This window comes from Calonectris borealis, chromosome 3 (genome assembly GCF_964195595.1).
Source record: "Calonectris borealis chromosome 3, bCalBor7.hap1.2, whole genome shotgun sequence".
In the NCBI taxonomy this organism is placed as follows: domain Eukaryota; kingdom Metazoa; phylum Chordata; class Aves; order Procellariiformes; family Procellariidae; genus Calonectris; species Calonectris borealis.
The window spans coordinates 119,610,240-119,637,183 of record NC_134314.1 but is presented as its reverse complement, the minus strand read 5'-3'; the positions used below and the strand labels follow the sequence as shown (position 1 = coordinate 119,637,183).

Below are 26,944 nucleotides of genomic sequence, written 5' to 3'. Positions count from 1 at the left end.
TTAACGGATTCAGTATTTCTTCAAAACCCGATGTGACAGAGTAGCTTTGTTACTGTAGTTCTCAACTTCTCTTTGTAATTTCCCTTATATCCAATATGTTTCTTTTCTGATTTTACCGGCGTGTGCTGCTGCCAGTTCTTTTTAGCAGGCACATCTAGTTACTGTCTTCTATTTGTGGATGTATGGTGGGGGCTTTCTTAATTTCATTAAGCTCTAATGATTTCATTTGTCACTTCTTTGTGTGGAATTAGCGTTCAGCTGACTTATATGTGCATATGCAAGTTTCAGGTAAAAGTATTTAACTGTTTCTGAAACTAGGTTGTGATGGGAAAATGTCAGGTTAACAACCAAAAAGCCCCTGTGTGGCCATTTGCAAAGAACCCGTGTTTTCTTAGGCTTCGGAATGAGGAATTGGTATCTGACAAATTCAGGTGAGTCACCGGCACTGCATCAAGCCTGACCTTCCAGGGGCTGCTCCTGAAAACTAGAGGCTGCTCCGCAGAGAGAGAGGCACCAGGGTCTTATGTCTGTACTGGTCCTGCCACCAACTGGCGCCCAAGCAAGATGCAGGAGGAAGAGGAAACAGCCAAATACTGAAGGTTAAGGTAGGGAAAGTGGCAAATGGGGGAAGGAGTGCGGAAGGCAGAGACTACTGAAAGTAGAATGGGAAACTGGGTTGAGAGGTGAGGAGGTGTAGCAGAAGGGCAACACTAAGGCTGCCAACCTGGCGCTTCGTCATGTCCTCAGGCTCAGACTTTCTCTCTTCTAAGATTCCAGCTAAATACAAGTGAGATAGAATTGTCCTTATTAACTCCTGGGTATGTTAACTGATTAAACCAGCTGAGGAAAAAGAGCAGGTACTTGTGGGTAGAAAAGGCTCACAGGTGTTAAACCTTAAACCTTGTAGAACAGAGAAATCATTAATGCTTTTGTAGCAGAAAGGGGCCAGCAGGAAAGTTGCAAGAGACCATAAACCCAATGTGTCTGTGGAAGTCCATGGTTTTAGTTGGTCAGTGATCCTCGGCTCTAGCCTGCCCTCAAATTTAGGCTCTTGTATCTCGGGTTCAGCAAGGGCCAGCACGGATGAAAGCACAGTAACTGATAGTAACAAACTGGGAGGTGTCTGAAACTGTAACAAAAGTTAATTTCCAGTAAAGCAGCCTGTAGGTTTCACCAGTGGGAATCCGTCCCCCTGTGAAGGAGGCATCTTGCTCAGTGGCTTGGGACTGGGAAGGTGCCCCAGCGCGGCCAGAACCATGGGGATGCCCCGACGAGGAAGGTTCCCAGTGCTGTGGGCTGGCATCAGAGCTGCAAAGGCTGAGCCCAGAATTTCAAGTTCCCCGAGCAAGGGCTCACGCGGTCTGTCCATCTGTCAAAAACGTGCCGTGCTAACCTCTGGCGCAGGTGTACATGCGGGTTTCATGCTGGCTTGGCAAGCAAATGGCAGGTTGTGTAGCATGTCGGACGTACAGAGGTCTGCAAGTGCTCTTCCGAGGGATGTAGGCTGAATATTTGGTGGAAGGCAAAGATTTAAGAGATCCAGCTGTCTTCCCTAAGACTTGATGGTTTGCTTTCAAGTGTAATATTTAGTACGCGAATATTTTTTTTTTTGACACAAGTAATCCCATCTGCTTGTGTGCATAGCGTAATGCTGAGAGCATATTCTGAGATTATTTTAAATGTTGTCCCTCTTAGGGTGCATCCCAGCAGGAGAGAGTAGGGGGAACTACTGCTGTGCAATCTTGGCTGCAGCTTGCTTTGAAAAGCAAGTGTGGGTGTGGAGTTCAAAGAATCAATTCAAGTGCTTTGAGTCTAAAATGTGCTGTTCAGAGATGGCCTCCATTAGCTTTGTGCTGTAAATAAAATATACTCACTAAATGGTATGCTAGGCAGCGGAAATTTGTGGAAATCTGCTTTCTCTCTTCTGAGTCAAGCACAGAGTAAGGGAAGAAAAAGCTTTCAGTATAGGTACCTGTGAGGGAGAACAAAGAACTCTGAGTGCAGAACTGGGCTCTTGGTAGTACTTTTGTTACGTACTTGGCCTGCAGCAATAATGTCCCTTCCTTACACAAACAACTCCAGGGAGAGCTCCTAGTGAGCCTACATGATGGTGATACAAATTAGAGCAAGAACTAATAAACCACACTTCTTAAAGCTCCATGGGCCACCAAAAGATGAAATGTGTGTTACCTCTGGGTACTTAATTTTGGGATTCATTTTATTTGTTGTTTTGAAAATGAAGGAATGCATTTCCTCATGAGTAGCTGGTTTCATGAAAACACATGACGGTTTGCATGGCAAGAGTTTGCAAAAAGCTAAGAGAGCTGGAGGGAAGTGTAGATGAATGGTAGTGCTGTCCTTGTTCAGGAAAGGTAAGTGACTGTATCTGTGTACCTAAAAAATGAAAGACAGTTACTAGCTGGAGAGAAGAGCTGTTGCTAATGCCTACACTATGCTGTATCTCCTCAGCAGACTGGATTTCTGCTTCTCCCAGGCTAAACAAGAAACTTAAGCAGACCAAAAGCTGCCTGTGACAGCCTAGCCTGCTCTATTTATAGTCCTTCCCCCGCTTGCTGAAGACTGGCATCTTGCCTCTGCAGCCTGGACGGTGAAGAACTAAAGTGTGTTCTAAATAAAATCATAATGCATCAGAGATGAAATGCACAGGGACAAATCCCCTCTGATGCAGCACCAAGGAGCACTCTGGAAAACCCCTGCCTCGCCCAGGGCCAGGGAATGGAATGTGCTACCGAGTTCGATGGCTCTATCGTGAGTGACCGCATTTAACAAGTATATCTGCTTGGCAGGTATTGCTTGTTTCCTGTGCAAACCATCCTTGTATGCTCATGGAAGAGAAAAATCTGTTTATGGGCATGACTGCAGTCAGAATATAGGTATGTGTCACACGTTTGTTTGTTTGTTTTTTTTCTGCCAGGTGTTGCCCAAATCCCCGGCTATTACAAATCAGGGTTTTTTCTTTCACATCAATATAGTTACTTTGACTTTCACCATTTGTACAGGTCCTTGGAGATTACAGCCCTCCAAGGTTTCTGTGCAGGTTGTCTATATTTGGCCTACAGTATATAGTTTTCATCACAAAAAGAAAAAATTATTTACAGCTTAGCCATGACTTGGATTGAATTTTAAGCAAAGTAAGGCAAGTTATAAATCTCTAGGGGAAGCTACAATACAGCGCGCTGTCAAGGTGGGTGAAACATCACCTATTGTCTCTGATTTTCCAAAGTTCAGCTGTGATATAGAAGGTATTAAAAACCAGAATCAGCAACAAAAGAGGCACGACAGAAGAAAGGACTCAGGAAGAAGTTAAGTAGCATGCCAGCATTTGAGAATTTACCCAATGAAGTTAGAACGGCTCACGTGTGAACTGTATTAGTTTATAATTAATTACTGCTTGTGCCATCCAAGATAGCAACTGTAACTCTGAAGGGCAGAGTTGAAGCGGGGAATAAATGGCAAACCTGTGAGGTGCACAGCATATACTAACATTTGGAAGTGCACATACCCTTGCCCCTTCACAACCACTGATGCTCCTAGGGACATCACGGAACTGGTGCACGCAAGAAAGGGAATTGTGTGGAAGAAGGACATCTGTCCTCCAATGATAACTTCAGACCACAGCATATATAGCTTGCCAATACAGTTCAGTTCATCTTCCCTAAATTATTGCCATGGAATATATTTGATAGCAAATAGGGGTTGTTTGGCTAAGCTGACTGATTTATAAGTAAGAAGCTACTAACTTGTGGCCTGCATATTCATCACTGTAATAAAGTTGTCTAACTGTAAAGTTGGTATCGACAAACTGCCAGAAAATACGTTGATTTACTGCTTTTTTCCCAATTATTAAGCCTGCATTTTCTTGCTCCTGATGCCGTTACTGCTGTATTTTCAGTAGTAGGCACTCTGAACAGAACAACTGCGCACTCCTCAAAGAATCTCCAGATCACAGTCTGTATGTCTAGAGTGTATTTAAAGCCTTTGTGCGTGCAAGATATTTTGCAGTAGCAAATACAAGTCCCAGTACTTTAGGCAAGGGCAGCTGTTAACTCAGGCAGGAGCTGAGAGCTGAATCCTTCCGCGTACAGTATAAAGCATGGCTACGGGACTGCCTGTGGCAGTGCAGGTTCAGCCCAGAGGAAAGACCAGATGGGATTTCTGTGGAACTGGGCCAGAGCTATTTGGTGACTTGGTGATGTGGCCAGTTCTAGCCTTGGCCGTAAAAGGTTTTCATTCCTTGATGGCCTTTTTGGGAAGATCTGCTTCTCGCTGCACAGCCTGCCCTTGCAGTTGCACAGCACTGTCCACAGAGGACACTGGAAGTGGGTCAGTGTTGCTTGACGGCTGCAAGACTATCTAGGGTCCCAAGGGCAGTGAGTAGCTGCCCCATGCTCTGGCCTTCCTCCTCCTCAGCCACCAAGGCGGCAATTGCCAGCAAAGAGGCAAGGAAGTTTTGCAGGACCCTGCAGCAAAGGGGATCACAGCAGAATATCTCTTCCCTATAATACTCTTCAGTGTTACACTCTTAACTAGTTGATCTGGGCCAACTAGCAACTGGCCCAATAATTTGCTGATGTGGTTCAGGACTGTAGCGTGAGCAGGAGCTGTTCCAAATAGGCAGCCTGCGTGCGGCAGCCCTGCTTTGAAGACCAGCTCAATTTAACGGTATGGTCACAAGCTATGCCAATTGGTCTCTGAGCCAGAAAACAAGCCCGTTGCCGTTTAGCTTAGTAGTACAGCTACAGCCTCTGGGACAGATGTGTCTGCTCCAGTTTTCTCTACTTCCAAGAGATCTCCTTCCCTCCTGCCTCTACTCCCTGCCTCCACAATGTTAATAAATATTTAGTCACCATCTCCATGGCTGGGGATGTGCAGAGAGTGCCGAGCTGCAGAAGCATGTGGAGGCACCTCTAAGTTCCCTCCTCTATTGAGCTTGGCAGTAAAAACAGCCTGTGCAGAATGCACAGACTGGGGTTCCCTTCCCAGACCAATGGCTGCTTCTTCTCTTGTCAGTGTGCGAGAGGCCACCCAAGGTTGCCAGCCTCTCAGGGTATTTCCTGATCAGAATGTTACACCCTGACTTTCTTAAGCGTGGCAGTGAAGCTGTTTTTCATCACTGTGAAAAGCCCATCAGCAACATAAATAAAACAAGCAAAGGCAAGCTCTCCTAGGTTGCTTGAGATTTTAAGGTTATGAAACATTGAAGACATTCTCTGAAGCCAGAGGACGCGTAGGTTGCAGAATGGCAGTAAGGCCCACAGAACTACACCGCAATTGAGACCTGATGAGACCTTTTTGTGTGGCAGTGATTCAGAAAGAGTAGCTCAGCCTGTTTCCCAGATTGCATTGTATCAGTTGCCCACTGTTAGACTGACTGTTAGTGTCTTGCAGTTGAAACTACTCTTTCTTTCAAGTAAATTACCGGTTAAGTCTCCAAGTCCCAGCTGCTTCCAGTTCCTTCCCTTACAGGCAGAGGCTGCTTACATTAAAACCCACCACTGGCAATATTTGTGTTTCATAAAATATGGAGGACCTGATTTTTTGTGCGAACATTTCCATCAGCACAGAAATGCTACTTTAGCCTCACTTTGCACAGATGTGAATGACTACATGTGGCGCAAAGCCTTAAGTTGTTCTTATTTGTGGATTTGCTGGGAGGGCTAAGGGAGCTGCACCCTCTTGCCCGCTTCCCTGTGTCGCAGAGCATAATGTGCACCTCTTCTACTGCCGTTGTAGCTGTTTCTGGCTCTGATTATGCTGGGATGTTGCTCCAGCCTGTCCTGCATCTGTCCGCCAGAAATAATCCAACACTAGCGATGTCCTCTGTGTACTAAATGCTTTTTCCTCCTGCTCTCTTAATCTTTTGTCTTTTGCTTATTGTTTAAGATTTCTGAGACAGAGACAATCTTCTTATGAGTATTTCCAGCTTGGAGCATCGTGAGGCTTAGGTTTCTGGGCAGCACTGCTGCAACAATGAAAAATAACAATAAAAGGTAGGTGCAGCTAATGAAATCTGTTCAGTTCAGTTGCATCCCATGATAAACCTTTCATTTTCTGAATCATCAATCTTCCTGCAGAGATGACAGAATCTCTCCTTCGTGTTTCTTTCTGGCGTAGCTCGACCGGGCAGGACTTTGCGGCCTGTTCAGCAGATGTGGGGGACAGACCCTTCCTGCTGCCTTGCAGAAGTGCACAGTGGCACGGGCCTGTGGCATCTTCATATCCGGCAGTGTTTTCCCTTCCTGACATTCACATTCCCTTCCTCCCACATCCTGCTGTTGCAGAGTGTATGAGAAACATAAGAGCGGCCACACTGGGTTAGACCAAAGAGCCTTCCAGTCCTGGGGGAGGCCTCCTCAGGGGCCATGTGCAGATAAATAAATATTAAAAAAACCCTTTAAAATGACAACTGCAATTTGGGTCCTAAGTTTAATTTACTCCTAAAGTTGTCCTAGGCTTCCTGCTAAAATGAAGTTGGAGTACAAAATATATGGTTCTATTGAATTTATGCACAGAAACTAACAAGTGAGAATGGTGGAATGCTAATGCATTTAGAAATAAACCTCAATTTCTAATATAATTTACTTCCGCAATCTTAATGAGAGAGACAGCTATAAAAAATTACAGCTTTACATACTAATTGGAAGAAATGCAATCTTAGAACAATATCAGAACAAATACTAGATCGCTTTCAATTTATTTCTACAGTTTCCATATATAAATGCATATAACCTAATAGATATATCTACATTCAGCAAATAAAGCTTTGTATGTAAAGTAACAAGATATGGTACCCAGCACCTCACCACATCCTGTCATTTAATCTAGTTGGCACGAACACAAGCTCTTTTGATCTGTACTAACTATCTTTATCTCAGTGTAGATCTCATCCTCCTTATCTGTTATGTTAAAAAAGCTTTAATCAGAGGGTTTAAGCTAGTCTTATTGAATTATATTATTTTTCCTCCCTAAAACAAAGCTACATCAAGCTCAGTTTCCTTCTTTCCATGTACTTTTACATCTGTATTTTGATTAGAAATGTTATGTTTTCAAAAAGGAAAAGAGTCTGTGTTTAGTAGGTTTAAGTCATTCTAATTTAATTTGAGTGCAGAAAAAAAGACATTTCCAGAGCTTTTTAACGGAAAGGTGAGTCTAAGTTCACCTGGGCTTAGGCTGCCACATACGCTGTCCCCAAGCCAGCAAACTGTAACACAACATGGAAAATTTTGGAGGTTACACTTCTTCTCCACTGTCCTAAGTGTCACTGCTACAGTTTTTTTAGTTCCTGAAGATGTGAGACATCCCTGCGGGTTAGCCTGAAGACTCTATTCCCCTTCTTACCCTATCTGGTGGCTGGGGCACAAACCTGGCAGCCAGATATCTTGGTCTCTCTTCCTGGACTCACCATCCGCCTTGCAATAAACCACTGAAAACTCTCTATCCTGCCCTGCCTCCCCACTCCCTGCATATATCTGGTCTCTGTAGAATACAGGCAGAGACATAAGTTACCATAAACATGCCATTGAACCAGGCAGCTGCCTGTAACTGTCCTTTTGCAAGTATTTGTCTTCTGGTATGCCAGAAGAAACATCAGGTACTCACCCCTCTTCCACTGAGTGGCAAGTGCACGTAGGCAGGCAGGTAGTGGCACGCAGATGGATGTTCATGCTTCAGCTTACTCCTGCTACACCCCCGTCTGGTAACTTGCTGGTCTGCCCACACATCAGATTGCAAATTCATTAGATTACATTGCAAAGAAACAGGCCTCACAATCACAAAATGCCTATTCCAGAAATGCCCAACGTGGCTAAGGCCCTTCAGACACAAGTGAACTACACATACTAACATCTCCCAAACTGGCCTGCTCGCTCCAACGTGGGATTTTAAAAGGTACCGTCTCATACTCTGCTTTTTAATGACTTTGGCCGTAACTTGACTTTAAACATGCTAGACCAGGAACTGTTGTGAAATGGTCTGCAGCTCAGGTTACCCAGGTGCAGACTAACTCACTCTTGAAATAGTTTAAAATGTGATGTTGCACAAGTTTAGACAAACATGTTTTAAACCTAAGCTACAGACTGACCAGAGGTAACACAAAATTTGTCAGTTTAGTTTTAACATAGCGTAGCTGTATTCTCACTGACTTAATCTCATTTAAGTCTGCATTGGTTTAGCATTTTCAGCATGATTGCTGAATCTAGAGGTTTAAAACAGACTGACAGAATAAAAAGGGAATGTTCTCTGTGGTTGGATGTACTGGCTTTCTAGTAATTGATAGAAAGGGCTTGTGGTGGACACCTGATAAAAGTATCTACTTAAAAAGGTTGAATTATTTAATGAAGTATCTTGGCTGCTTTCATTAAGACTCACATTAAAAGGCCAAAAAGAGCGTTCAGTGTCAGCAGAAGCTGGACTTGCAGACAAAGCAATTCTATTGCTTTATTTTCTCCCTTAGGATGACTGTAGATGCCTATTACAACCACCTTTTGCTTTTGGTCTGATTTTAGCATCTGTAGTTTTATTCTGCCAATGATTCATTAACCCCTTTGTTACAAGTAGCTTCTAGGATCCTTCTTTGTATTCACATCAGATTCACAGCAGAAGAATCTAGGCTATTTTTTTATTAATCTTGTCTTATATATGAGCATCTCTAAAAGATTTTAAAGTGGCATTGTTTCTGGGAGTTGGAGTTGTCACAGCTGGTCTGTACGTCAGGCATGGTGCTTTGCATGACCCAGGCTGTAAGCATAATGTTTCCAGTGAGGTCAAGACTAAGGATTTGGCCTCCATGTCTGTTCTGCAAAGAACATTGACTCCGCAGGAGTCAATATATAGTATGTACAATGAACGAGATACATCATAATAAAGGAGTAATTATCTTAAAGATGTCTGTCACTTTGACTACTTTGGAGAAAATATTCAGGATTGTTTTCGGTTGTTTTGGGAACAATAGAGAAAAACCAATAATCATTCACAGGCCTCTCAAATGAAACGGCTTCCATTAAGTACCGGATGGCAGTATAGCTTTTCATGGATAGATTTTTGTATAGATGTCCATATATAAAATCATAATATATTTTCAGAGTGGCACCAGCATAAAACAATTGAATTTATATGAGCTGTATCTCAATCAGATTTTGGCTGGGATAAATGGAAATCCTTAACTCTTCACTCTCTGCTCTTGAAAACCACACAAGCAACGTTTTTTAAGCAAAAAACGAATGCTTATATACCTAGTAATCCTCTGCGTGAACTGCCTCAAGAAATTCCAAGACCTATGGCACTCAGTATAGGAACTCCAGTTAACTGAACAAAAGTATGTATCTGTAATAGTTTGGAGTCAGTAGCAAATCTATAACAAATGTAAGCCACTAGAAGGAGACAAAGAGCCACACTGTATGATCATGAAATACTCTGAGTCCGACCTGTACTGCATTAATGCTATACGTGGTTATAATCTTCTACAGACAGAGTTGGTTGAATCTGAACATTGTTCAGCATTTTCCTTTGATCTTGTAATTGAAACAAAATATTGGGTTTAGGAAAGAGACTCTGGTAGAAACTTCCTACCTAATGTTTGGTAAATCAATTAGTCTATGAATCAACTTCCCTCTCTGTATTTCCCAACCTGTGACATGTGAATACTGAGGTAAGAATGAACTAAACAGATGTCAAGTGTTCCAAGGTCCTTGTAGACACTTGGCACACCGGAAGTGCAACGTATTACTTTATTTAGGTGTTCAGGTCTTCCTATTTCTCTGCTACCCTTCAGACTGTTGCATTTCTGAATTTTATTAAAAAAAAAAATCTCCTAAATTCCTTTTTACCTACAATGCATAATTCTGTACTTGTACTAGTAAAAATGAACAAGATAAAATAATTAAGACTGTGTTTTTTGAAAATAAGAAATGGTTATGAAAATTAAATTAAACATTATATTATTACACTAAAATATTAGCAGACAGTAGGGATACCATTCCCTACCCCAGTGGTTCTACTATCCTTATGTGCATCCCACATAAAACAGAAAGGCTCTTAAAGAATCCCTGTGTTTGCTGCTTTCATAAATACCCTGTTATTAAAAAAATATATAATTATATTGCTTTTTCAGCCATTTTTGGTTGAAACCGAAAACCTAAACCTCTAAATCTCCTGGAGGAAAAAGGAGATGACAAGATGTAAACAAGCAACTACTCCATCTGAAGATCTTTAGATATGTTTCCAACTAGGGGTTATGGAGAAAGCTACTCTTTTGCAGTTCATACTGATTTAATTAGAATAAACATAGTATAGCACTTAGATGTAAACCAACCTACTAAAAGGAAGCTCCCTTTTCCAATATTTTAAATTGCATTGAAGGCACAGAGAAGCGCACTGAAGCTAAATAAGACCCCAAACTTCTAGTCCTTGTTCCCTCTACGAATACACTCTTCCACTTTCCCCAGCCTTGACCTTGTCCTTCTTCAGACTGGACCTGGTTTTCCTTTCCTTGAGAAACCCTGATGCTGAGTAAGCCAGCTCAGCACATTCCCTTCAGGCACCCAGCCACGGCTTAATCAGCCACATACTTCAGCCACTTCTGCGTAACCTATAGTTGAGAACAGGCCCTCCTCAACCACACTGAAGGATTCCGGTGATCCTATCTTAATCTGCCTTGGAGGGGATAGGCTGCAGACTTCAGTTACAATAAGCTTCAGATGAGATTGTGAACATAAAGGAGGCGAAAGAGGTCTTTGGCTAGTAATGCCAATACTTTTGATGTGGATACTGACTTCTGTTTTACTATTTATCGGAATGTAAATCTGTAAAATGTGGATCTTATCTTTGGGAGCCACAGATGTGTTTGTACAATCTTCCAGTCAGCAAGCTCTCGCAGTGGAGAAATATTAATCCACTGCATTTTGAACCCAGATTCATTTGCTGAAATCTTGAGGAGAAACACAGTGGAAATTACAACCAATAACGCTATTAGAAACCAACCCTCATGCGAGGATGAGGTGAAGATGTGCACCCTCAGTCAGGAACCGCTGCCCTCCCCGGGGGATGCCTCCGTGTAAACAAGGGACCTCTGGCATTAAGGGATCATCTCCAAAACCAGTTTGTGCCTCCCTTTTTCCAGGAAGCAACTGGAAGTGTTTGGGAACAGCCGGAGACGTGCCGGCTGTTCACCTCCTCCACCTAAACGAGCTGGCTGCTGAAAAGGATGTTTTCTACCCTAGAAGAGCGGCCCCTTTCTTTTTGTTACGGACGGAAATCGCCGTCATCACCGTCACTGGCACGTCACCGGAATGCCGGCTCCACGCGGTGAACACCCACAGTACGGGGAGGGGCGTGTGAGCGCACGAGAAGGGGTTACGTGCCAGGACGCGGCGCACACCCCCCACGTTACCCGGAGCCGCCCCACCGCCGACACGCGTGTGGCAACGGCCGCCCCTCGCTCCCAACGGCCCTGGCGCTGACGTCACGGCTGCGCGCCGGAGGAGGCCCCACTCCCTCGACGCTCTCCCCCGCCCCACGCGCGGCGCCCGGAGGTAAGAGCGGCTCCTCCCGCCTCTCCCTTGTCCTCACCCGCGCGTGGGGCTGCACAGGCACCCCCCTCGCCCCCCCCCGCCCAGGAGATGGGCCTGCCCGCTTCCCCCCCATGCCCGCCGCTGGGTGGTACGGCTCGGGGCCTGGCGCAGCCGGCGGGCTGGGGCGGCGGTGAGCCTGGGCCGGGGGAATGAAGGTGGGTCGTTGGGGTGGGAGTTGGTAAAGGCAGTCAGATCGCTTCGTGTGGTGTTAGGGTTTTTCAGAGGCGTTTGAGAAAGGGGAAGTGTGCTGTCGGGAGTCTGGGCTTCTGGTGGCCGTTCAGCAAGCGGGTTATCTCGACCTCCGTAGGTTTTCAGTCTGTGGAGGAGAGGCGGGGAGGTGGGGTTGGCAAAAACGGCGAGTGTGGAAGCAGGGCGGTGTGCTGTAAGCAGCAGTCCTGCGGGGGTCTTCAAGGGTGCATCCAGCTGCTTTCGGAAATCTTGTGACCGAATGTATTCGGGAAGTCGGGTCAGATGCTAAAATCCCATTTTATCATGTCTGTAAAGGATCGGTAAGGCGTTCTGCCTTTCACAAAGAGGTATTAGAACAGGAGATTTTGGTTATAAACTATTGGGAAAGCCTCAGTTTGCACGTGTATCTACTTCACCTGGTATGCATGTGATCAAGGAACCTGTGTGTGGCCTAAGAGCTGAACTAGGCTTCCAGAGGAGCTGTAAGTCAATGTTAAACAGTCCAAGTTGTTCTATTGTCACTGTCCCAAATGCATAGACACTCCTCCATAACTTCCCAGAACTGAGGGTCAAGTTGTGTGCGGTACCGTTTCTGTTAGTGAGCATAAACTCAATTTAATGCATGACCTGTTTAATTAGCCATGAGAAAGAGAATATGGACTATAGGCTTTTCAGCTGGCGTCATGCCTTGAGGATGGTTGTACCGAGGAAGGTTACCGTAGGCAGTAAACGGTTACGCTTTTATTAAAAGTCAGTAAAATAGTGTTGCAACTTGAGGAGTCTTGAGAACTTGGCAATTATTGTAAGAAGAGTGTGTTTTTCAAAGAGAAGATACAGTTTGCACAAACAGGCCATGGTTAAAATACTTCAGCAGCACTCTTTTCCCTTAACAGAAAGGCAGGTGATACTTAAAATTACTAAACTCAAGTACTTTGTAATAAAGTAGATCTTGTTATGGTTCTCTCATGTTGCTGCAAAGGTGAAGATGTCCCCTTCCTTACACGTTCTCACAGCTTTCTGACTGCAAGCTTATTTGCTGCTAGGAACTTAGTAAGGGGCTTTGACTTGTAAATTAAACTTTAGATTATGCTAAGTAAAAGGCCTCATTTTTGAGACAAACAAAAATGGAAAGACTTAATTATAAAATAAATCAAAATTGAAAGGTGTCTGGCACATTTCTTGGTTTTGAAAATACAAAAGAACACTTCCAATCTAAAATACTGGATATTGCTAATCCTGTGGCAGTGTGACCTTTGCTAAAGAAATCAGAACGCACTTAACGCAAGGCTATACCCCAGAACATGAGAAACTTAGAACTCCTTGTTGGAATTCTTAGGCTTCCTATCAGAAATGTGGTGCAGAAATCGCACAAACCTTTCTAATAAGCATGTTTCTCTTTGAAGTGGTTTAAGATTTTTAGAATCGATTCTTCATCTCTGCGCAGTTGGTCTGCTTTTCATATGAACTGCCAACATTTAGTAAAGATTGTTTGTTTGCTTTTAATGGCAGCAGTAGAAAATTGAAGGATGTATATGGAATGGAATGGTGAACTGAGAAAAACGTAATTCCTTTAAATAAATAAACAGTGCACTGGAATGGTACTGGTCAGCACCGCTCCGGGTAGACGTTGCAGAACCAGAGCTGGAAAAGGCAGCAGAGAAAGAAGATGCAAAGGTGACTGATTGTGAGGGGTAACAATGAGAGTGAAGCTTGATATTGTTAACTTTAGAGATGATGCCAAGGGAATGTGATAACAGACTATGAAAGCTTTGAGGTACAGACTTTATTACCTTTGTCTAAGCTCTCTTTGTTCACTGTAACTATTTGCTTTTCTCCATTCTTCATGCAGGCTTGCTATGAGGCATTCTGCTGGCAGCGTTCCCCATGCATGCTGTTCTGTATAAGCTCCATTTTTCTGTGCTGGGAAATTGCTTGGGTTCCTTTTTCCCATCCTCCTCTATTCTCCTGGTTCTTTGTTTTCCCTTCTGTGTCAGGCTGTGGTTACTGCCATGCCTTTTCTTCCTGTGTCAGGCCAGAGTGCATCTCTGTTCTCCATCCTACAATGTTTTATTTCATCTATTTCAATCCCTGTGAAAACTCCATGTCCCCCAATGAGTTTTCCCTGTTACTCCCTCACTTTTGTGATTTTTGTGCATCCCTTTTCTTTGCTCATAGTAATTGGTCTCCTTTTTGTTAGGTTATCGGCTGTTAAATTCTTTTTAGGGGATAGGTAGAAAAGATTTTCACTGTTTTTCTCCTGCATCAGTAAGACTGATGCTTAGAACACAACACCCCACTGCATTATGTTCAACCAAAAAATGGGTAAATATGCTTCTAATAGTTTAGCAAAGTGTTGTTAGCACAGTCAAATAATGAACAGCCAAAAATAGATTGGGGTCGCTGTTCTAAACAGTAGAGGAAGGTATTGTGTGAAGTGCAAATACAGGAAATTGAGTTCTGATAAAAGGAAGTACTTCTTCACGCATTGTGGAACTAGTGGCTAAAGGAAACAAAGGAGGTCAATAGTTTAAAAGGATTAAAAAACTCCTTGGCTTTAATTCTGGATATTCATGGTGCTGATACCAGTGGAGAGCAGCAGCAAATTTTAGAAGAGGTAGTAAACTCCGCGGTTTAGAGCATACAGGAGCTATAGACCAGAGGCAGGTTATTCCTTGTTCGCTGCAAATTTGGTAGGACAGAAGTATTCAGTATTGATTGCTGTCACAAACAAAAACCCACTGGAATACAGACATACTGAGTTTCATCCACTCTGATGATGTGTAAACTGTTTTATTCAAGGAGACAGTATTTTGCCGTACAAGAAGTTCTTGCTAAGTTCAGTGCAACCGAAAGTTTTAAAGAGCGGTTTAGACACACAAATTTAACATCACTTTAAAACCCCAGTCTTGAACTGAGCTGTGGTAGCATAGTCTGAGTGTGAGAGCTTTTATGAAAACCTCTCACATACATACCTGGATATACCTAAAGAAAGCTGGTTTTATCATTGTACTTACTGAAGAGTGTACTGACAGATTGGAGCTGAACAAGAGCCAGGGTATATTGGATTTGTTCAGAAGAGGAAATGACTATGTCATCAAAGATGTGGAATCTGTGACAGCTGATTACAGAGTATAAAAATGTTTTACAAGTTATGCAGATCGAGTTGAAGGTTTACATCAAAGTTGATTTGGGTGCATATAGATGGGTCTGCAGTGAATATGGGTTGTTTAAGCCAAGCTGAGATACCTGTTTTCTCATGTGATATTCCCCATGGGCTGAAGTGCAAGTGAGCCTCAAAAATACTATTCCTTTCCTTCAAATTTTAATCTTCTTTTAAGACAGATCAGAATAAACTTTGCAAATCCTCTGAGGCTGAAGAAACTTTATCTCAGGGGCATCAGCAAGAGTCTGATGGCTGTGAGCTGTTTTATAGGATTCTTCTGTGCACGCTGGGATGCTGACTGGAGCCTAGCTTTGAAGGCAGGGTTAAAAATGATTGCTTGGCTGTTGCCCATTTGTGATATAGTGCAAAGAGCGCATTCGATAAAACTACCATGGCTTGAGTTGGGGTATTTTTAAGGGGATCAAGATAAGCCCGTTGGTGCATACTTGGTATTTCATGGTAGGCATAATTACTTTTGCAATGAAAATCTTTCTTGCAAACAAGATTGTGAGTTGGCATTGCAAGAGCGCTCTGACTAATTGTACTAGATGTGCTCTCCAGCTGCCCCAAGCTGGCTTGAAAGGCATTAGTAGCAAAACAGATCTGTGGACACAGTGATGACTAGCGGGCAACTAATTATTTATTATGCAGCAATAACGCTGAGGAATCTCTGTCACAGATTAGAGCCTATCATACTTAGAGCTTTGCAAACATGGAATAAAGTGGATTTCTCTGCCCAAAAGAGGTTTGTGATCAAAGAACTTAGTCACGGTATCTGGTAGCTTTAAATTTAAGATGCTTGTTCCTTGTTGTTATCCCATAGCCACACCAGTGAACTACAGTGTTAGAGCAGAAGGGACATCTCTGTTGTGGTTGCACATCAGCTACATTCACTGCAGGTTGTGAGTCAGAACTCACGAGAGGGAGGACAGTGTCAGTTTTCAGGAGCTGGCAAAGATGGTTTGTCATATTGATGTTGCTGATGCATTTGTTTTGAATTTGAGAGCATTTTTATAAGCCCTGACCAAAAAGTTTTGGGTTTGTTTTGGTTTTCTTTATATAATCTGTAAATATCCATGAAAAGGAGGAAAGTTTAATCTGATTTTTGTATGAATAATCTGAAAAAATAAAAGATCTGAGCTCAGCATGAAGATGAGGCCTTCTCGTGCTTAAGAAATAGGTTAAGAATTAATATGAAGTGTAAAGTGAGGTGCAATATTAAGCAGAATGAAGGATGCTGAATTACTTTTGTGTCTTCTGTTTGCATGTTACAAAATATTTGAAATACACCATTTTTATCCTGAACTTGGCAGTTTTAATTCCATTTGATAACCATGTGCATAACACTGAGCATTTTTTAATTCTGTCTTTTGGGGTTTCCTACTGCCATGTTGATGTATGTGTGTAGCTTCCATTACTTTCACCATGCGTCTTCAGCAAAATCTCTCATAGAGGTACCCAGGGCCTAATTAGTTTATATCTTTCAGTACGACAGATACAGTTTTGCTGTGGGGGTGGCCAGGAAGGGAGGTTTGGTTTTGTTTTTTAGGTCAGCTGGCAATTACTTTCTAAGGCTTGTGTTAAAACACCAGACATATTCAAAGATTATTCATAAGCCACCTGCAAATTGTCTGCAATTTCCCTTTTTCCTTTTCTTACCTTTGTATGCCAGTCAAGGGTGTGCTTTTCTTGAAAGGAGTCTGCAGAGCTCTTCTCTTCATTCTCCTGAAAGACAAATGTGAAGATGGACGCTTTTGCTAGTTGTATTGTGCACAATCATCTGTATTTTGTTTGTTTTTATTTAAACTTCCTTAATACAGCATTGAACTCAGTTGGATCTTAGATCAATAGCCACATTAGCACTTTGGCAAACTGCTTCTGATTGTCACCCGTTTAGCCTTTTTTATACAGTCTGCAGAAGATGACGTATTTTCTCTTGCTTTCTCCTAGTTGTGTCTTTTCTGTGGTTCATAATGTCTGGTATTTCCCTCTCCTCCCTTTTTGCAGGTTGAGTGTATTACTTGCTCTGATTTATACTATGTTGACTGGAGAGACTTCTTCTATGTAAACTTCTAAACAGAAGTTTACATAAATGTAGTCATGTTTCTGAATAAATGAGAATTTATTCAGAATGTTTCAGAAGTTTCAGAATATTCAGAAATTTTCCACCTGTGGAAACTCAGAAGACAATTTTTTATCAGACTTAAATGCAATGAAAAAGTTTTCTCATGAAAATGTTTTACTTTTGTGATTTAAAGTCTTTTTCTTCCTGAAATATATTTTTCTTTTATGCTGTTTTCCCAAAAACTACATGTGAGTTTTTGAGCTCAGGGTTAAAAGGGAAAGTTGTTTCTGGTAGAATGATGTTATGAAGTCATGGCACATTTATCATCACTATTTGTTTGCCTCAGTGTCCTTAATCAAAGTAGGCCTTTTCTCTTCTATTTTATGTTTATGGGTTGTGAACTATCCTTTGCATTCTCAAAATTAAAGATATTATAAAGTATTATCATCATGCACACAACCACAGATTATGTGTTCTGCATCGTAAGTGTTACTACTTGATAATGAAAATGCTGTCTTATCTTTATTTCCTTTAGACTTCCCCATTATTCACATGCTTACCCAGCAAGTATTTTCATAATAACTTCTCTTATCTGAATATTTGTACTGTCCGTCATTTTTTTAAGCGGAATCTCTGTGCCAAATAAAATTTGGTTGAAAGTTAGCAAATCCAACAGAGAAAACCTGTGTAGTAAACATCAACTTCAGGAAGTGAACTAAATTTCTGCTTCTTCAAAATATATAGAGAAACTTGTGAAACTTCTAGGAAAATTTTGTTTGTGGTTTAATAACAGAAACATAACTATTGAGGGCAGTATAGCCTTTAGCTATGTTTAGAGAATCACTGATGTGGTCTTAGTTCCTCCCATCCTTGGCTTTGTCGTTCTTCAGGTGTGACTGTGCAGTCTGTGTGTTGATTTTGGCAAAAACAATTTTGTGGAGTTTCCGGTGTGCATGTTTTCTAATGTAGTGTAAGTTTGCTCTTGTTGATTTAATGTTATCAAAACTATTTTAGGCTGTTGACTGCTGCCTTACTGTTGGCATGTGCCAACACTGTAACATATACTGCTTAGAGATTAGTAATGCTGAAACAACAGTCTAATGAAAAGAGAGAGGTCCCTACGCAGCAGGACTAGGAACTTGCTAGTTCCTGTTGAAATGAACAGAAGACACAAGTTCAACAAATTCTTCCCCCTCCCTGGGCAGAAGGAGCGGACTTATCAATGAAGGGTACTGTACACAGGCTAATACACAGCCTTGTTCCATCATCCATAGGCTGATGCGTTTTTTTCCATGCTAACTGACAGTGTCAAGTAAATACTTCATGATACGAGGGCAAACTTAATTCTTTCTGGTTCATGAGACAGCATTTGGACTGTATCTGTTATCTTTCCTTCTATTTTCCTATTCTTTCTCTGTCTCATTCTTTAGGTCTAGCTTGCGATACTGAAAAGAATGTCATAGATGCTCTAGTAACTGTTTACCCCTGCAGCTGCTGTAAAATAGCTTGAGTTAGTTTTGACTGCTACAGGAGTTTGTTGATGGTTGATTCTTTCCTGCAGTTGCTGGTCCTGGATGCCCTGATAAAGAGAGAGAGAAAAGTTGGAATTTATCGGTATGTTCATGCATGTCCATCAAATTAAGACCGTAGTAGATTAAGTATTGTAGTGATGGTAAACTCTGTAGATGATTGTTGGATTGGATTGCACCTCTCTCCCTGTATGTGTAAATGTGTGCTGACAGATATCTCCTAACCAGGCTTAGCTGTATTAATAGGTGGGAAAATCTAGTTTCTTCTGTAGCTTTGAGTATTTTTTGTGCTGTATTATATGACTAAAAGTTAACAACAAACAGTGTTTCCGGACTCTTTTAATCAACCTAACAAGGGTGATAATAATGCAGGTGGCCAGGACAGAACGAAACACAAACAATAGTATCGTAAATGGCAGAAATAATTTTATTGGTATTTTGCCTTTCTGTAGGCAGCATCTTGTAGGTCCAGCTCAGCTTTGTTGCTTAGGTCTGCTGACTGAAAAAGTATTTACATGTGTGAGTTACATGCTGGGGTAGGGAGGGGACCTTCAACATGTCATGGTTAGCATTGTGATTCTGTACTCAATCTGAAAAACAGCTCTGACCAGGATGAAAAGTCATGCAGCTGAGTAGGATTATAATTCTAAACTATGCAAACAAAAGCAGTGAAACTGGGCTTGTTAACTGGCTGGTCGTATTTCTGGAATCACGCTGGTGCGGTTAAAACTGGAGTTGCAGACAAGCTTGAGTAGCTCCACGCTGTTTTTCCTCCCAATCTTTCTCCTGTTTGACCTCCAGGAGACAACATAAATAAAAAGAAACCTCTCTCACACATACCACACTCTTGCCAGGAAAAGATCAAATCTTTATCTAAAACAAACTCCAGTGATGTGACAGCTGTTTGCTGTTTCCTTGCTGTTTGCACTGGCTGTGTGGCTTGGTGTTCATAGATCAAATTTTCAAAGTGCAGTTTCTCCAACTTATGTTCTCGCCCTCTGTACTCAGCAGCTGGGCAGTGGGATTATCACACTGATCCTAAGTAGGAAGGACTGCAGTGATCCACTGTTCTTGATGCAGCTCACCAAATGGACAGGAAAATTATGTATTTCTTCCTCTCTTTCCTTGTAACGTTCGAAAAATTGTTGCTCAATCAGTAGAAGTTGTAGAAAGTAACATAGCTTTAAGTAACATTAGCTCCCCAAGAGAATTGTGATTTATGATTTGAGAGGAATTAAAGATATCGACTGTAAGCCAGCACCCAGATGGCTTGGCTGTAGCTATGCCATGTTACCATGAATACTGGGCTCAAAAAAGGAGTGCTTTGGGATTTTTCACATCTTTGCTTATCTCAGAGTTGCTGTGCATAGATGCATGTACAAGATTTCCAGAGTATTCTGAAATCCCCAAATCAGCTCAGCTTTGTTAGAGTTATATCGCAGATTATAATACCCCATAGAGAATTCAGAAAACTGGATACAGGGTTCACAAGAAGAATTTCTTGGACCGACTCCTAAACTTAGCATTGGAAGATGTAACTGACCCTGACATAACTGGTGCTGCATAACCGCTTTAAAGCTGAAGTAACGTCTGTTCCTAAGACAGGCTGAAGCTATATCCCTGGTTTGGTTTTTTCTTTTTTTTTTCTTTTTTTTTTCTTTTTTTTTTTTTAGTGTCCTGCCTGTTGCTTGTTGTAGCTCTTTATATACTGTGATTTATAGAGCACTTCTTTTAAACAAGCAAATAATTTCTTTCTATCACAGACCATAAAAGCTAAATACTGGTTTGGGACTGTTACAAGAATAGGTACTACAGTCATGTCATTTGTAATGCTCCTTCATGCCATTTTGCACAGCAGTTAGGAGATATCCCTGAAATTATAGGACCTTTAACTGTGTCACTATTGACATTACCTGCTAGAACTCTTCAGAAGTAGGCATTTCTTACAATGTTTAATGAATGAATGCTAATGCTTTGTATTGTAAAGTCTGTAGGGACTTAATGAAAAGGATTATTAGTTTTGTTTCCTCTTTCCAGATGGAAATGTCAGAAGATGATATTAATACGGAAGAATACCCCACTGAAATTCATGATTATCTTGCAGCATTTGAAAAATCTCTTGGTTCTGTAGATGAGATGCTGAAGACAATGATGTCGGTTTCCAGGAGTGAGCTTCTCCAAAAGGTAGATAATTTTCCTTTTGACAACCTTTTTGTTATTAACACAAGAATACCTGGGAACCCGAACTGAAATAAAAGGGTCTGTTAGGCTAGCCACTGCACAGAGAAATAACAAATACAACACTTCCTACTCTTGATACCTAATATTTGAAATTCTTATATTTCTAAGATATCCAGACGGTCTTACAATCTAAACAATGAAATATATGCTCTTCCAAGCTGAAAAGTGATGATGGCACCAGTGAGTCATTTAGGTAGAGGACATTCTAGCTTATTCCTGACTTTCCTTAAAGTGGATGCTGAGTGTTCTTTCATAAAAGAGAGGTCATTCATGTTTTTGTCTGAGACCTTTTCACAACAAACTTAATGGAACTTGGTATACCCAGAAGGATGTAAAGGTGAATTGACAGCAGTGAGAATTGATCTGATTCTAGAAGTCTAGACTTGCAGAACCTGATGCTTGAAAAACTGAGCTGTTTCCTCTAGCTATGTTATAAGCACAAGTCTGTAAAATGTGGGTTTTTTTCAGGGCATAAAGACAGGGCAAGGTACTGCCTGAAGACTTCATACAAGCCTTTCTATCTTTTAACATTTAAAGCCTAGTATGTAATTTCTTTCTTTAGGGCAAGAAAAAGCCAGCACACGAGGGAACTTTTTTATCCTCTGAGGATTTCTAACACAAATAAATTATGAAGCAAACAGTCTTGACAACACCGATCTTTTGACAGTATCCATGTTAGAACTAGTGAGCTGTACAATGATGTTATCGGAGTTTCTGGAAATCCTACAGGACTAAAATAATAAATTGACTTTGACAGTCGAGGGAAAAAAAAACCCTCATTACCTTTATTCTTCCTTTGCTTTACAGCCCTAAGTATTCCAGCATGCATTGAACACACAGTCTACCATATTTAGTGTTAATGTTCATTGATTGTCTGTAGCATACTATATTCACATTTGAGCTTCAGCAACCTTAAGACTTTTTTTCTTCCATTGATAGCAACAACTATTTTGAATTAAGTTTCTGTGGAAAAATAGGGACTTATTTCTGACTATGGGAACAGTAGTCTCAGAGCTACGTGTCAAGAGATTTTTGTACTTTTGGCTGCATGGGACTGTGGCGTTTAACATCAGACTGGGAAAATGACATGAATACTTGCAGAGGAGAGAATGGTTCTGTGGTGGCATGGAAGCAGGCATAAACATGGTCTCACTGAACTTGTGGTGCAAAAATGTGCTCATTCACTGTGTATTTTTTATGAATACATTCACAATTATAAAATGTGCGTATTACTAAAATCTGTGCGCATCTTGCTTAAAAATGTGCAAATGTGATCGGTTTTTTTCATTCTAGTTAGAGCCTCTTGAGCAAGCAAAGATGGATTTGGTTTCGGTGTACACATTAAATTCAATGTTCTGGGGTAAGTATGTGGTAGGATGAAAAAGTGTTTATGATTGCCATTTGAACACCTTCTAGACAGCTGCAAACATTAAATAATCATATTTCATAGCCAAAGAATTAGAAACTTGTAATTAACGCTGCGGACCCAAATTATTGCCATCCATAGGATAAATGGTGTTGAAACTCCAAATCAGAAATTGGTATTTACAAAAGCTGACTTTGTACATGCATGAGGATGTTTCTTTCTGTTTTTTCGTGGCAACCTTTTCTGTCCTTTTAAGGACAGAAAATGTTAATGATTTCTTCTTTTTAGCCGCAGTATTTGGTGATAGTAGTTTGTCAGATACTTAACCACACAGTTAACTCCAATTCTTATTAATGGTTTTATGTGGAAACTGTAGTTTTCCTTTGTGACTCATTGATTGGGTCCTCAGTCATGACAGCCTTCAGTTTCAAAAAAAACATGTTTTTTTTCTTGTAGTATACTTGGCTACTCAGGGAATCAATCCAAAGGAACATCCAGTGAAACAAGAACTGGTAAGATTCTTACACTGCATGGACTGTGATACCTAACTTGCCCAGGACAGTTAACTCATATAGAAGTAAAAAATTTTGATATTTACATTTACAATTGATATGTTGCCATAATAGCACGCATATGTAGCGTATGCATATGTAGCATGTAGCAACATATATAACTGTTCATATGCCCTGCTGGGCTCTCTAAATTAAGAAAGTCATATTTTTAGTTCCAAACAGTACTGTTTAAAGCAAAGTTGTAGAGTCTGCTGAAATTAGAAAAGAACATGAAGATGAATGGTGTCATCTTATCTTTTCTTTTTTCCACCTTTGTTTGAGAACTGGATTCTGAACAGAGCAGCTTTTCACTTGTATCTGTTAAATGGGAAAATGTTACATGTCTGATAATAATTTATAACTTCCAGTATGGCATTTTTTTCTTATAAATACTTGGAATCATGTTAATCTCTGAGGCTGCCTTTTCTTACTTTTGTATGACTCCACAGTGTGGTTGATTTACTAGCGAAGACGGGAAAGAGCCCCCCTCCCCCTTCCAAGTCCGCCATTAATTCATTTTCTCAGCAGTAAAGAATCCAGTTCAGCAACAAAGCTAAAAGCTTTTTTGGCACCAGTTGTATGTGTATTGTCCAGTAATTCTGCATTAGTGACATATTTACAACCTATAATAAATCTTTCAGGTTTGTCTTTATATTCCATTTAGATGCATGACTACAGCATAGAAGACTGGCTATCTTGAAAATTCTGCTGACTTAAAAAATCAAATCATTTAGCCTGAAGAAAAAATAGAAATCAAAACTTCTAGCTACCCATTTTAATTCCTGTATAAATGAAAATATTAAATCTGGGCAATCGTAAAACTTAGCTTAAATGTAATCCTTCCATAACCAGCGGAACAGAAGATAAGACTGAAAAATGTGGAAAGCTAGCCTGAGTAACAAGAATACTTCTATTTTTAATTTCGTGAGGTTTTCAGTAGTCTAGACTGTATCGTATTAAAAAATGGATCAGTTAATATTTCATGAGCTTTCAGTCAGTTTCTTGTTCCTCCTATATTATCTAGTGCCTGAATATTGTGTTAATTTAGTGATACTGAAAAATAAATTTTATCTCTTCCGCTGTGGATGTTTTATGCTGGTATTTTACTTCACAATTGCCAGTCGTTTTAACTCTGAAGAATGAGTGAATTATCATAGGCTAGATTCTTATCCAGTTCTCTTTGCCTTTTACAAGTATCAAAGTGAATGAATGCACATTCCTTCCTTCCAAGAGCATTGTGATGTTCTTACTCATGTGGAAAGGGAATAAAAAAAGACTTTGTCATGATTGTTTTGTTTTTAGAATTGCTCTCATTGTGTACATACAGGGAATACACGGGGATTCAAACTGTATTAATAAAACTCACATTCAAGCTATCAGAGTTCATTTCTTTTGTCACGTTGACATTTGTCAGCTCCTTTTTCCCATGTTGGTACGTGTAGGTTTGCCATCTGTTCTCATTAGCCATCTCAGTCACCAAAGAAATATTACAGTCTTATCATGACTTCAGACCCTGTAAAGCTCTCCTCATTAAAGCTATGGTTTTGATATGGCAAGAGTGGCCAACTTTTTGACAAATCAGTCGCTTATAATGGTCACTGAAGAATTGAGAATCAGTTCAGTAGTGTAGGTCCAGATTCAAAAAGCTGTCAATGGCTGTGTGAGAAATGTGTGGGTACATAGTATCAACATTTATTTAGTTAGCAGTACCCATAAATGTTCTGTTAATTCACATTTATCATTCGGGTATCAGGTAGAGTACTCTATATATGTATATATGTTACTGTTGTTTGTTGTTTGTATTACAGTAACACCTAAAGACCCTAAAGTTGAAGGCCATATTTGGCTAAGTATGTAGACATTAAATCTATCAACCAAACTTTTATGTATTTTACAGAATTACTGTAAGTTTCCTCTCTAGTCAGTGAAGAGAAGCAGGCACTTAACAGAGGGTGATTCCCATCTTAGAGGGGTTTAGTTACCCTCTCAAAGTAATTTTCTGTATTGATTGCAGAAGTAGATGAGGATGAGTAGGCACATAAATGAGATTGTTAAGCTGGGAGGGTATACTTAGGTGGGGCTGAATCCAAGCGATGCTTTGTTCAAAAAAAAGCTCTAGACACCAAATGACTATGGTAGGCTAAGATGGCAAGAAAGGATCCCCTTACTTTATGGAATGGCAGTGGAAACAGGCTTTTTTGTTATTTATGGTCATAAAAGGAGCCTCTGGTACAGCTGGAAATTCATCAGGCTGCCTTAAATAGGTTCATTGATAAGCCCCCTTGACCATTTCAGGATCTTAACCACAAGACTTCTGTGTAGTTGCATGTGTAATGCTTATAACATCTCTGATTTTGTGTAAGATGCTTTTTGGCTCTGCTTGGACATACTGAATTTTCTTTCTTTTTTTTTTTTTTTTGTTAAGACAGTAGCCAGACAGTATAATTCATCTATAAATACGTCAAATACCTAAATATTATTTTGCCATCTTTATGTAGGCCAAACTCCAAATTGGTTCAGTATCTTGTTTTCTAACTTTGCTTGCAAGAACAACTCTCGTCTGACTGTAAATTAGATGCAGAGTCTTCATCTCTGTAGGACTTCATGTTCCTATGACAGTGGATGTCATGCAAATATTAGTTCGGTAGGTACCTGTAATGGAAAATCTGCTAAAGGGGAAGCCTCAAGTTTGCAAAGAGCCTGGTATATATATTTAAATGATGCTATTTTTCTAAGTATTGTAGTTATAGAAATGTACAATTTGGAGAGTTTCTACTCATTGGTTTTATTTTAGCAGCAATCTTGGGAGAATGGTGTGAAAGACACTTTTTTCTTCCCCCCCCAGGAGAGAATAAGAACATACATGAACAAGGTCAAAGAAATAGCAGACAAGAAAAAGGCATCCAAACTCGATAAAGGAGCTGCTTCTAGATTTGTAAGAAATGCACTCTGGGAACCAAAGGCTGAAAATGAACATACCTCCAAAACTCCTGCTAAAGGAAAAAAGAGAAAGATGGACTAAATTTTTGTTTTCCCTTATATAAATTAGAGACACCTAGAACTTACTTCAAAATTTGTTTTGCATACTGTATGCATCTTGCAGAGGTGCTGTATAGCAACACCTTGATTAAGTTATACTTAAGAATTTTACAGGATTGTATTTTGTCCCGAACACTGGTCACTGAGGTAATCACATTGTATGTGTATCTGAAAGTGCCATTTGATGCAAGAGAAGTAACATTTCATTGTTCAAATAATAATGACCTGACATACGCTTGCTGGTAATAGATACTAGTGATGTTTTGCTGATAATGCCTAAGAATTCCTTTTTTTTTTACTGCGGAATGATTGACACTTTTTATATGTACTTAATCTCCTGAATATTAAAAAGTCTCAAACACTGCTATGCAGTCTGTGGTCTTTATGCAAGAGCCATGTTTACTTTCTCATTACATCATTGTGTGAAATGCTGTATATGTAGAGTTTTGTAAGGTTTATTTCCTTTTCAGCTTCTGAACTTGAACGTATGCCATATTCCCTTACTTCTGTTGCTTCTGAGAAAACCGAGCTTCAAGGGCTACTAGCAAACAGCCTGGATTCCACTCTAAGCACTGTGTCTAGTCCATGGAAAAAATAGATATCCCCAAAGGGCAATTTCTAGGGCCCAAAAAAAGGAGCAGGCTGGGGACAGCTATGAGGAAACAGTACATGCAGGAACTTGATTGGAATTTTGACTGCAGTGCTCATCCCTTACTGCTGACGCTGTGAGAGAGAAATGTGCTCTCAGGTGGTAAGAGAGTGGTCATTCGTTGCGATTTCTCAAATCTTCATCAGGGAAAGCATTCTCTGGTGCACTAAAAACTACTGCTCTGTTTTGCAGATATTCTATTTGTTTTCCTAAAAATGTGAAGCTTACTCATTTAGGAGAGGCAGTGTGTGTGTTTGTTCAGAAGAACCTCAATAGTCCATTTTTCAATACACTGCAAAGCAAAACTCAATTATCAGCCCAAAAGCTGTTTAGCAATTAGCAGTAACCTAATCATTTATGAAGGAAAAATAAACAATTTACTTCACCAAAATGCAGATTGGGTAGCAGTCTGCAAAACTGGTTGGGAAATGTTAGTGTGAAAGACTAAATGATATGAACAAATGAATCCAGTATACCTACAGTACTGCAAGCTGAATGATGTACAGTGGATGGTTACTGTCCTTACAGAGTTGTACCGCATCATGCAATGCAGAATATGGACTA

The 26,944-nt window shown here is 40.6% G+C and overlaps 1 protein-coding gene across 7 annotated transcripts; it reads left to right on the top strand.

Moving 5' to 3' along the window:
• The first annotated feature begins 11,337 nt into the window (after positions 1-11,337).
• C1D (C1D nuclear receptor corepressor) lies at positions 11,338-26,098 on the top strand. 7 transcript variants are annotated; one of them, XM_075147654.1, is made up of 6 exons: positions 11,338-11,549; positions 18,567-18,619; positions 20,572-20,718; positions 22,069-22,135; positions 22,598-22,653; positions 25,538-26,098. In XM_075147654.1, the coding sequence occupies exons 3-6, from the start codon at positions 20,572-20,574 to the stop codon at positions 25,712-25,714; spliced, it is 447 nt and encodes a 148-aa protein (XP_075003755.1). In that variant the 5' UTR covers positions 11,338-11,549; positions 18,567-18,619; the 3' UTR covers positions 25,715-26,098. The 7 variants fall into 7 exon arrangements, with proteins under 7 accessions (XP_075003755.1, XP_075003757.1, XP_075003758.1 ...); XM_075147657.1 differs by having other exon boundaries at positions 11,350-11,549; positions 20,553-20,718; XM_075147651.1 differs by lacking the exon at positions 11,338-11,549 and adding an exon at positions 11,652-11,743 and having other exon boundaries at positions 20,553-20,718.
• The last annotated feature ends 846 nt before the right edge of the window (positions 26,099-26,944 follow it).

Coding starts and splice junctions, on each gene's coding strand:
- C1D (XM_075147651.1), top strand. Junction 22,136..22,597: donor ATTAAATTCAATGTTCTGGG/GTAAGTATGTGG, acceptor TTTTTCTTGTAG/TATACTTGGCTACTCAGGGA. Junction 22,654..25,537: donor ATCCAGTGAAACAAGAACTG/GTAAGATTCTTA, acceptor TTCCCCCCCCAG/GAGAGAATAAGAACATACAT.